Source organism: Electrona antarctica, assembly GCF_951216825.1.
Source record: "Electrona antarctica genome assembly, chromosome: 14".
Lineage (NCBI taxonomy): Eukaryota > Metazoa > Chordata > Actinopteri > Myctophiformes > Myctophidae > Electrona > Electrona antarctica.
In genome coordinates, this window is record NC_136795.1 from 30,721,691 (window position 1) to 30,733,692 (window position 12,002).

The 12,002-nt window shown below is 43.0% G+C and overlaps 2 protein-coding genes and 1 long non-coding RNA gene across 3 annotated transcripts in view; 2 read left to right on the plus strand and 1 right to left on the minus strand.

Moving 5' to 3' along the window:
• Window positions 1-442: 442 nt before the first annotated feature.
• On the minus strand, window positions 443-1,999 carry LOC306937149 (tubulin-specific chaperone E-like; the record flags this gene model as incomplete). Its single annotated transcript, XM_079520815.1, has 1 exon — window positions 443-1,999. The coding sequence occupies one exon, from the start codon at window positions 1,997-1,999 to the stop codon at window positions 443-445; it is 1,557 nt and encodes a 518-aa protein (XP_079376941.1).
• A 1,141-nt stretch (window positions 2,000-3,140) lies between these two features.
• Window positions 3,141-7,027, plus strand: LOC306936150. The gene is made up of 5 exons (XR_013791471.1): window positions 3,141-3,214; window positions 3,691-3,723; window positions 3,818-4,123; window positions 4,506-4,643; window positions 6,913-7,027. It is a non-coding gene; the product is annotated as an uncharacterized lncRNA (long non-coding RNA).
• Window positions 7,028-9,131: 2,104 nt separating this feature from the next.
• fbxl16 (F-box and leucine-rich repeat protein 16) overlaps window positions 9,132-12,002 on the plus strand; it is a 78,374-nt gene continuing 75,503 nt past the window's right edge. The window contains exon 1 of the mRNA XM_079521594.1: window positions 9,132-9,435. The gene's annotated coding sequence lies outside the window, so the exon portion shown is untranslated. The remainder of the gene's footprint in view (window positions 9,436-12,002) is intronic.

The following is a 12,002-nucleotide window of genomic DNA, read 5'->3' on the forward strand; positions in this document are numbered from 1 at the left end:
TTATGAATTGTGTGCGTGTGCGTGTGCGCATGCGTGTGTGCGTGTGTGTGTGTGTGTGTGTGTGTGTGTGTGTGTGAAGCAAATATTTAACTCAAATCCTTGCTTCTGAGGGTCCCTGGAACAAAATATTTCGAGATGGGCATCCGCGGCCAATTACATAATTTTGGGGGTCCTTGACATGAACACCAATGACCAATGACTAAGAAAACTTAGGATTTAGAAGAACCGCCCTCGGGGGGTTGTGGGGTCAACTGGCACAGCATGTACTGTACATCTGGATGGAACCATGGCTGTTTGTGCTGTGCAGTAGGCTGCTCAAGGCTGCAGAAGCTGTTGTTGATTGTTCAGTGAAGATGCTTATGGGGTTTTGGCCATGTGCTAAAAAGCCAAGAAGAAACCGATCTTGTTGGATGTTGTAATGTGTATGTGTGTAGCTGTGTCGTCATGCCCAGCGGACCAGCACCGTGTCTCCATCTTCAATGGAGTAGAAATTGAGACACTTCTGGTCATTGTCAATCACGATCTCTGTGCCCTGGATCTTTGCACTGGTGTAGGAGAGTTGTAGTTGTGTTCCGGGGACCTTCAGCAGTCTGTACAACAGTCCCTTCACTTTCTGGACCAGCATGGAGTCCGGGAGTTTCTTGACGATGGGTTTTTGGTCGGCTTTGCCTGGACAAACAAATGTGATGTTCATTAGCTGGTTTCTCAGAGCATACGGCTGCTCCTCCTTGAGTTCACTGTCATCTGGAGGGCCGTACTTGTCTATCAGGCTCTGATATCGGGGGTGTTCTGATGTGAACTGGGTGCTGGGTCGGCTCTGCTCCGGGCCTCGGTGACCGCCTGCCTGGAGCCAAGCCTCCCCAAATATCTTAAGGTAGACGAGCTCTGCCGACCTCCGGTCTGGAGGCGTTATCTGGCACTTGTTGAGGATGGACAGCTGGCCGAGTTTGGATATCAACATCATATCTGCAGTCTGTAAATTCTTTACTAGGCTCTGGACGGGGTTGTATCGAAATGACAGCTCCGACAGACTCTGCAGCTTGTCCAGTTCGTTCACCGCACACCACTCAGATATTTTGTTGTGATTCAGAAGCAGTGTCTTTAGCACAGGGAACATAGACGTTTTACAACCGGGAGGGACATCGTTGAACCGAAGGGCAGACAGACCAGTCTTGGACAGGTTCAGGTTGTTCAGTCTGGGCAGTTGTGACAGACTAAGCACACTGTCCTCAGCCATCTGGTTGCAGGACAGATCCAACAGCTTCAGCGACTCCAGGACGCCCCCTGGCCTCTGCAGCTGTGTGATGGCATTGTTTTTGACGTAAAGCTCTTCCAGATGAGGCCACATTGGGGCGCACTGTAGGATCTGCGGCCAGGTGAGGGCGCAGTTCTGCAGGGAGAGGATCTTTAGACCAGAGAATGCGTGCCGTCGAGCCAGCGGGTCGGAGGGCAGGCGTAGTCTGCTGTAGCACAGCAGTAGTTGTTGTAGTCGCTCCATGTGCTGGGTGATGTCCGCCACATCATCCCAGCTGCCCAGTAACGTTCCTCCCAGGTCCAGACACCGAACGTGAGGCGTGATTGTCTTGATGTCATCCCCAGAGCCGGACGCACACACCTCCTTCATCCTCAACGACACCACCTGAAGACTGTTTAGCCTTTTCACAAACATGCTTATGGTCTCGTCCTTATCGACCGCGGAGACCTCCCGGCCCAAGTCCGCGTACAGCTCCCTGATGGCGGTCACGTAGTGCACCCCAAAGCTGGCCTTCTTGGGCCGGATGAAGGATCCTCCGTTGGGATGCGTGCATTTAAAGTACTGCACTCCCTCGTGCGTTCCATTGTGTTTGCCTCGTAAGGGGTTGTCCCACTCTACGCCGAGCCAAAGCCCTTCCGTCGGAGGGACGGTTCCCACAAACCAAACTGTGCCGCGCTCTCCACTGCAAGACACCCGCCTGCCCAGTGCGTCAGTGGGAACCTCTCCTGTGTCTACAACAGACATCATGGCTGTCTGGTCCTATTGCAACTTTGCTCTCCTTGATGACCTTATATAGGCTGTCCAGGGTTCCTGGGCTGACGTCACACGCAACACAAGCCATTGCCAAACAACACAGATGATCAGAACTCAGAGATTGATCAGAGAATTGTGCGACACTTGTCATAGCACATTTATCTGTATGGCACATTATGTCATCAACAAGGCAATTAAAAAAGTGCTTACATAAAACAAGCATTAAGATATCAAGACACAGAGGATAAGAGACACATTATCCCATTAAGCCCTGAGGCAGAGTCTACAAATGGCTTCACGAGCGTCATGGCGGAACTTGCAACTGTTTGGGGCACCTTGCTACATGAATTGGTCCCTCACCAAAAATAGTGGATCTACAACATGTGAGCTTTTAGATCTGCTGTTTTCGGTATGTTACACAATGCACACAACTTAGTGTAAATAAAACTTTATTTGGATCATCTCACCTGGCTCCTTTCCATACAAACCTTTTGTCTCACGGATCACTGAGCTTCTCACTCTATCCTGTATTCCATCTCTCACTCTCATACCACTACACTGAATCAGTAGTGTGACATTTCTTGAGCACACTAAGAGCAGACCAGGAACCACATTATTCTTGATCATCGATTATCAGTTAATCGATTGTTACTTTTCTTTAATCCATTGAGACCTGGAACGCATCCATGTCACGTTAGCGTTTAACCACATTAACCATTAACCCATTTTGGGCGGGAACCCCTTTTGGTGTTTTAAACATTGTTATAATTTAGCTATTGAAAAATAGCAGACCTACAAGCTCATAGCGCGCCACCGAGTGGCGCGCTATGAACTTGTAGGTCTGCTATTTTTGAAAAATCGTTAAAAATGTGCCTCAAATCTTTCCGAAAATTGTCATGATTTAGAAAACTTTTTTTTTTAATTTCGACGTCAGGCCTGAATGGGTTAATTGGACCCACACCCACACACACAGCATGACTTTACGCTAAATACACCTGCAGAGAATGTAAATGGCAGATGTCAGAAAGAGGAAGTCTCACCATTAATGATGACTTGCACAAACAGTTTCTTATGAGCATTCACATTAAAGAACTTGCATCTTCCTAGTTCAGTCTTCAACTCCACTGGAGAGTTACAGAGAAGACCTTAACAGTCTATCCACTATGGGACTCGTAATATGGAGAACATTCCTGTATTTGAACATGAGTGAGTGCCAGGTTTTATTTTTCAATTTATTTCTAAGATATTGAAAATAAGGGTATGACTATAGGTGTGTAACTTTTTCCACTGAATTTAGTGAAGTGAGAGAGTTTATATGTAACATTCTAGCTGAATTTATGATAGTATAGTAAGTTATAGTAACTGGTATTGACTGACTTGAAGGCATTACTGAGAGTATGAATATCCACTTAACCCAACTTTTCTACACAGTGTTGTCTGCTCTGCTGTAAGAGATTCCCAGACATGTATTGTGATGTAACGTTGACATTGTGAAGTGTTAAAATGATGGTTTAAGTTTTCTGAGTGTACATGCCTTATCTTCCTTAAGCTAATTGGAGTGTGCGTGCAACGTTTGACTCCAATCGGACAGTGAGTTCATGATTTGTGGCATATTGTGTGAAATGGGCCCCTCCTGAAAACTTTGAAAGTAACTCGACATGCTCTGTTTTTTCCACCTACAGTGTCTTTTTCCCGCTACATACCTTCACATGGAGGTAAGCAAAAGTTTGTTAAATAATAATGTAAATGAGGAATTCTCATTCATTCATTCATTCATTCAGATTATGATCATGATTATTTTTTTTATAGAAGCTGTCCGGATCATATTAGCCGGATCTTCTTCTCCGTGCTCTGGAAGAGTAGAGATCTATCATAACAACAGCTGGGGAACAGTCTGTGATGACTACTGGGACCTGAAAGATGCTGAGGTGGTTTGCAGAGAGCTCAACTGTGGGACGGCACAGAGTGCCCCTGGAAATGCCCATTTTGGCCGAGGGTATGGTCCAATCTTCATGGTTGTTAGTTGTTCAGGAAATGAAACGTCTCTAACTCAGTGTCGATACTTTGGTCGAGGCGACTGTGATCATAGTGAGGATGCTGGTGTCGTCTGTTCAGGTAAGAATGGAAGTCATATCTCTCATTTTGTGTATTTCAAAAAAATCGTAAAGGTCCAAAATTCCAGGTGAATGTGAGAATGGATGTCATAGCCTATGTCTCATCTCAAATAAAAAAGCAAGTTCAAAACATATCATCCAATAAAAGACAAGACTCCAAATAACTTAAACAACAAAAGAAACCAAAGCAAATTAACAATCACAAACACTTACTGTACTGTATGTGTTTGTGATTGTTAATTGCTTTGGTTTAATTGATTTTCATGGTAAGGGAATCAATGACGAGATACAAACAAAATAACCTAAGAGACAAAAGAAAAATCAACTGCAAAAAGAAAAAAATACAACTAATATTATTATTATTTATTTATTTTCCCTTCCAGACTCGCTAATGCCCGGGCCCATGATGGTGGGTAGGACTGTAGGAGTAGGATGTGTACTCCTGCTTTTACTGCTGTTGCTGACTGGTCTCTGGCTGATGCACAGAAAGACAGAGACCAAAAAGACTGATGACACAGCCTGTGAGTAATTATAAATGGTCCATCTTACATGGTGCCTTTATCCAAAACACTTGCAAGGCAGAAGGCACTAGGGGTGGGGCAATATGGGTACCTCATTCATTCATTCATTCATTCATTCATTCAAGTTTTATTTATTCTCAAAATTACGCTGAGTAATTAAACTAATTTTCAGTGTCATCGAGTAATACAATTTAATATAAAAAATCACACCCGTGTGAACTGAGTGGTGTAAGGTCTTATATAGCCTGTCTGACGTAATGAAATCATGTCTGACGTAATTAAATCACACCCGGGTGAACAGGGTGAACATAGCAACCATGCTCATTTTTTCTGCACAGACTAACAAAGCCAGTCTGACGTAATGAAATCACACCCGGGTGAACAGGGTGAACATAGCAACCATGCTCATTTTTTCTGCACTAACAAAGCCAGTTGTAGGAGTGGTTTACACCACTCAAAAACATCACAATACATCAGAAGATCAGGAAAAGGAAAACAAAAGGAATACATATGAATTACGTTACAAATAGAAGCTAAGATAAATTTCAAAAAGATCTAAAAACAGTTACATATTGTGGGGATATGCTCACCAAGGTTTTAAAACAACTCAGGGGAACCAATGTGGTAAATTTTAATGTAGGTTTGCAGGTCATTCCATGTATTAGGGCCACAGAAGCCAAAAGCAGATCTACCAAGTTCAGAGTTAACTGTTGGTACCTTGAATTTGGGGAAACGATACGATATCTGTGGCGATATTAGGCTCTCGATAATGATAATATCACAATATTCTATATATTGCAATATTGCAATATTCAATATATTGCAAGAGATGTCATCAACATTATATCATGATATCTGTATGTATAATAATAATAATAATAATACATAACTCGACGGTAGATGCGACTGAATGTAAAACAGTTAATTCATTAACCCTAAACACAGAAAAAGCCAATAAAATAATTGCACAAAACCAAACAAAGAAATTGTATACGATAAAAAATAATTTGACTTCCTCTGTTATGTTTTAAAGAGTATGATGTTGAGGAATGAGGAAGTTCATTCTCTCTCTCTTAAAATTATACACTACACATTATGTGGCTTCAAAGTTGTTCCACTTGAATGCTCCATTCAGATATGCTGAATGATCATATGAGATCAGAATCAACTAATTTGTCACATCGCCCGATCAGATTTCAAAGATTGTTAAATTATTTTTGTCTGAGCGATCGTTACACTTGCAGTAACACAAGAGTTAGAGTTAAGCCCGAGAACACCATTCAAAACCGAACAAAACATGGTAGCCGTGTCCTTTGAGTTCAATGGAGAAGTGAGGCGTTATATTCGGTTCCTCAAGCTATAGGGAAGAGAGAATAGAGAAGAAAGCAACACATAGCAGAGAACAAGTCAAATAACAGGAAAGCACAGACAAATCAACTACACAGTACACAAACCAATATACTGTACATGAGATGATTTTTAAAGATAGCAGTCGATAGGTGGCACTGCGGAAGGCAGAAATGCCTCTCGTGCAGGTGGAATTCTTTTGAATAGCAGCATGCACTGTATACAAATCAAAGTTTGGCAACCAGCACCGATCAGCCACACCTGGCCAAGGGGGAAGGCAGTGTCCTGATCAGCCACACCTGGCCAAGGGGGAAGGCAGTGTCCTGATCAGCCACACCTGGCCAAGGGGGAAGGCAGTGTCCTGATCAGCCACACCTGGCCAAGGGGGAAGGCAGTGTCCTGATCAGCCACACCTGGCCAAGGGGGAAGGCAGTGTCCTGATCAGCCACACCTGGCCAAGGGGAAAGGCAGTGTCCTGCCACAGTGTTCATTTTGTTGACTAAGAATAAAGACTAAGTCGAGCTTAGTCGACTAAGGGTTTTCATAAGATTAAATAGGACTAAGACTAAATGGTGTGTTATTCAAAAGACTAAGACTAAACCCCATCCACACCAAAGGGTCAAGACGGTTTTAGCGTTGTCCCTGCGGTGTGATATCTGTGTCTTGTTGCACGTTGACCACGTTGACTCTAGTGATTCAACGCATGGAATTCAATGGCCCAAACCACACCAAAGGGTTAAGACGGTTTTAGCGTTAACTCCTTGCAACCGTTTGGACCCAAGGAGTTGCATGGTGACCCTTTGGTGTGGTTAAAATAAAGTCAACAGTGCAAAGGCAAACAAATTGTCCAATGGTCAGTGCAAGAAAGCATATATGTATGAATGAATGAATGAATGAATGAATGACGTGCATTTCTTCCAAGGTGTGATGAACACCAACAACACAGTCGGAAGAGGAAATGATAATGATGAAGTCTACGCCGACGCAGAGGCCTGTCACCTAGGCAACGATGACCACAGCGATGACTATGTCAATGGGTCAGTAGTACACCGATAGTTTTAAATGAATCAGGGAAAAATGTATACTAGTGCAATACTACCACTGATAATAATCATAGTAGCCATCATCTTTAATCCGCAGGGGGTCTCATCTTTTCTTTTTGAAGTTCAAGTTGGTTTAATTGGAAGCTAAGTGTGTTCTCAATTATCCTGCGGTTTAAATTAACTTATAGAACTTATTATGCTCATTATCTGCTCTTGCCAGCAACGTGCACATTGACAACCTGGCTGAGGAAGAGGAAGAGGAGGAGTATGATGACATCGATGAAAAAGAAGAAGTTAACTATGTCACTGTTATTGGATGAGTTTTTAGTTTAAGTGGTGCCAGCCACTTCAACGTGTGCGTGTGCGTGTGCGTGTGTGTGTGTGTGTACTGTATGTCTGTATGTCTCCATGGCATGAACACCTGCAGCTGATTGTAACAAATCAGTTGCAGGTGTGAATGCACACTCGTGCATGACACACAAGACCCAGCACGCAAGCACACATGCAGGCACACGATGCAGCAGCATGCCATTTTAATTTGATTTGCAGTAACTTTCATTTGCAGTATTTGCTTACTTCAACACCTGGGTGTGTGTGTGTGTGTGTGTGTGTGTGTGTGTGTGTGTGTGTGTGTGTGTGTGTGTGTGTGTGTGTGTGTGTGTGTGTGTGTGTGTGTGTGTGTGTGTGTGTGTGTGTGTGTGTGTGTGTGTGTGTGTGTGTGTGTGTGTGTGTGTGTGTGTGTGTGTGTGTGTGTGTGTGTGTTCGTGTTCGTGTTCGTGTTCGTGTTCTTGTAATGCTTATTGTTTAATGCACCTTATTGTCTTAGGACCCCAGAAAGCCAGAAAGACTAGCTGCAATTTCAGTGGTAATCCTTTTAAATAAACAAATTGGGACTGATACAACATGTGTATATTTAATGTATCTCATCTTATACAGTAGTATCTGTAAGCCTAGCCTCATTTACAATGATGCATGCAAGTAAGGGCCTTAAAGTCAGGGTGCAAGCACCAAGCTTGGCATGACACAGGCATGACACAGTTCACCTGGAAGAATCCACCCTGATTGTGGCTTCAGGTTCCTGTAAGTCCACAGGAACTGGGAGTTCAGGAGTTGATTATTGTGAATCGATCTGGAAATCTCCTGGATTCCAGAAGATGTTTTATTATATGTGTGGTAGCATGTTTCCTGGTAAAATAAAGGGCTTAACCCTCCCTATCTTTTAGAATAAAGATGAAAAAATGTTATTATTATTATTTTTTTAAATTTTTATCCCACGATTTTTGCAACCCAGTTTTTTCACCCAGTGCCAATTATCTAATGTAATCCTGGGCGCTACACTTCCTCTGCCAACCTGGGGGGGCAGCGGACTGACCTCATGCCTCCTTCTATGCATGAGGAGTCCAAGCTGCTTCTTTTCACCTGACAGGGGGGAGTTTCCCCGGCCGGACCTAGCGCGTGGAAGGAACACGTTATTCCGACCAGTTCCAAATCTGCTTCCATTCACTTTCATTGTAGTAAGTAAGTGACAGGTGTCATGGCATGCTGCAGCCTACTTGATTTACTCATCATTTGGGCTTTTGAGCTGGATGCAAATGAAAATAAAAGCCTAGGTACCGACTGGCTAGGCTAAGGCTAAGTTCATTCAGCCCACACTCCCACAGGCCTGTGGGCCAATTTGTTAAATAAATATAGTTGCTGGTTGTGTTTTTTGGTTGTAGTTGCTTTTTTGGCCTGCTTCCTAATGTTGTTTAAACCATTGGTTGACAAACATGTTAATATCAATCATTTGTGTATATTTTAAAATGTTTGAAACAAATACCGGTATTGGACTTTTTTTCCCCAAGATTATTTTGAAAGTAGCAGATCTATGAGCTCACAGTGTGTCACATCATGATGCGTTGAACTTGTGAGAATGTATAGATGTGCTATTTTCAAATAGCTGTTGTATAACTATAAATGTGGTTAAACTGGTAGTCATTTCTTTTGGGGTTGTTTTCATAGATTTGCTTGTTTCTCTTGCAAAATCTGGCAACACTGCCATTACAAGTACACCTGCTTTTTAAACAATGGCTGCCTCCACACAGAGGAAGAAGACACGGCAGTGGGGAACAGTCTGAAATGGTCAATCTTGTGTTACTTACTGTACAAAAGCAAGGAGTGCAGCTAAAAAGTCCCTTTTTTGTTTCTGATGCTTGCTTTTTGGAGGAGACCTTGGACCTTGGACCTAACCTAACAAAAGACAGACAAAATGAAAGGATCAAACATGAAGGCAACATAATTCACACATGGGATCATTCTCCATTGTGAACTTATGGTTATCATGGAGGGCCATGCATAACTTTATATGACACATGGAGCTTGTAAAGAGCAACAGGTTGTCGATGTGAGCTTCTCTGAATAAGGTAAGCAATAAACCTCTTAAAATATCACACATTTTCTTTCTATATAGATTTTGACACCCTACACTAGATCATTTCTTTTTTGCATCAGGCCATTCTTGTGTGTGTACTGTGTAGACTGTAGTCTTACTTTTTAGAGAACAGCTATAACTTGCTATAACCTACAGTATAGTGTCTTGCTTGGTATCTGGGATGTGATGCTGCTGTTGCAGCCGTGTGACCTATAGGTAGCCCATTGGCATTTAGTCATTATTATTATGTCAATCCACCCATTGTCAGATTACATCTTCATCAGGTCATCTTCACCTGAGGTCATCATCACCTGACGGAAATGTAATCTGACATCAAAACGTTGTCGTTCTTCTTGCCTTCCCTGTTCCATATTAAAGAAAAAGGCTCCCAACCATCCGAGTAGCTCCAGTGCCTTCTTTATTCATGGCACTTGTGTTTGTTGGGAATGCCAAGCCAGAGGCGCGGTGGAGGAACTGAGCCCCAGTCTACCCCATGGTGGGCAGGTGCGTTACCCCTCCCCCCGCCCACCCGGATGCCTCCATATCCTTGTCTCCTCAAGTCATAAAGTGATGGGTGATGACTTATCATAGTTAATAATTGGCTGAATAAATTAATAAGCCATGCGCCCTATACACTGACAACAATGCCCGTAATTGGATGTACACTTCATGTCATGTATGATGGATTACCATGGCTTCATTTTTTAGATTTGGCGTTTCATAACATTTTCTCTGTACTAAAAAGTCAATGTTGGCACATTAATTAAGCAAGATGGGTTAGGGTTAGTGGTGGATATTGCTTGCAATCTCATGATAGATATGTATCGCGATACAGAGGCCATGATACGATATATATCAATATATCGATTTATCGATGTATATAGATTATACGTTTATTCAAAATAATGACCATGTTGCACAAATACAAGAAAACACTTTCAGGCCCACAGAGATCTTTAAATTAAAATAATATGTCTAAACATCCTAACAAGAGGTCAGGGAAGGGAGTGCATTGCAACTTGCAAGGAGGGCTTTGATAACGTTAAACAGAGGTGCGTTTATCAACACTGCGTCACCCAGATAATTCATGCCGTTTATTGCCGTATCGATACAGCAGCCTCTCGATCGATTCACCTATCGCCTTTATCCAAGGAGCTTTACAGAGCTTGTGCATTACATTCACCCATTCACACACCGATGTCGGAGGAAACCATGCAAGGCACATCGGGAGCAATTAGGGCCGGGGTTCAGAGTCTTGCTCAAGGACACTTCGACACTAACTCTGGGGCAGCCCGGGTTCGGTCATCATGATGCCATCAGGGCCTGCCTGCTAAAATACATTTGCATAAAATAACTTTATTTGAGGTTAAATGTGAATACCTAGGGGGTGACCCAAATCAGGCCCCTGATCCAGAGTTCAAGAGCTCAAGCTGGGGTGTAGTTCTACTAAGGAGCAAGTCAAGTGTGCAAGTATATGTTGAGGTACACACCAAGCCGATTCGTCAAAGATTCGGCAACAAGTCTGAAAGCGTCTGGAGGAGTCTCCTGTCGATTGCCGTCAATATAAATGTGCCGACTAGTCGGAACCCGTTTATGAAGAACCGAGCATGTTTGGTCGGTTGACGACCTCGGGAGCCGTCGACATCTGTGTGGTAGTGATGAGTGGGGTAAATAGAGTGGACCTCTAGTCTGCTCGTCATGTTTCAGGGCTGACTACTTGTGTCAGCCCAAACTGGTGGGTCTGGTCTGGTGTGTCCAAAGCAAATGTGTTTTGTTATGTTGCGGGATGCAGAGGCTCCGGAGTGGCCAGATTCTATGAGTGAAACGAGCGACCAGGTCTATGAAAACAAGGCCAAAAGAAACAACCACCACTTGAGCCCTAGATTGCTTGTGCCCTATTGTGCAGCTATTTTAAAAAGAATGGACGACGGACAGACTGGACGTTCGTTTTAGCTCACTCGACGGTGCCTCACGGGGCTCAAGTCACCTTCAGGTGGCACGCCTCCAATGGTTTTCCAATTATAGTGACATTATGACATAGGCTACACCAAGGGGTGATAAACTGTAATTGCAACTATTATGAAGCCACTCTGATCTTAGGCAGCCATGACAGTCATCCTCCACTTGGGGGCACCCAAAATCAACTGCTGACTTGACTCACACCCTTCCACTTACTGGAGTGGACAGGACACAGGTCTGTGTAGTTGTTTTGTGCACAACATATATAACATTGGACCTCAAAAGCATTTTTTGAAGTCAATTTTCATTGCTGGACTCCATGTTTTTCTTCTATTTGCACTGAATGGATGTTTTCTTGGTATCTTTGATTGTGTATTGATTTTAAGTGTATTGATTTTATCTAATCTTTTTTTTTATTAATGGAAGTTTATTTCTGTATGGACAATTACTTTTCTTGACTATTCTATAGGTAACGTTTGGTTTAATGCTAAATTAGATAATGCCATGTCAGAGTATTCCTTACTGCTCAACTACAGCTGAGAACAGAAGTCATATAATATCACATAGATAGATGTTTTAAACTTAAAACTTTTTAAGTTC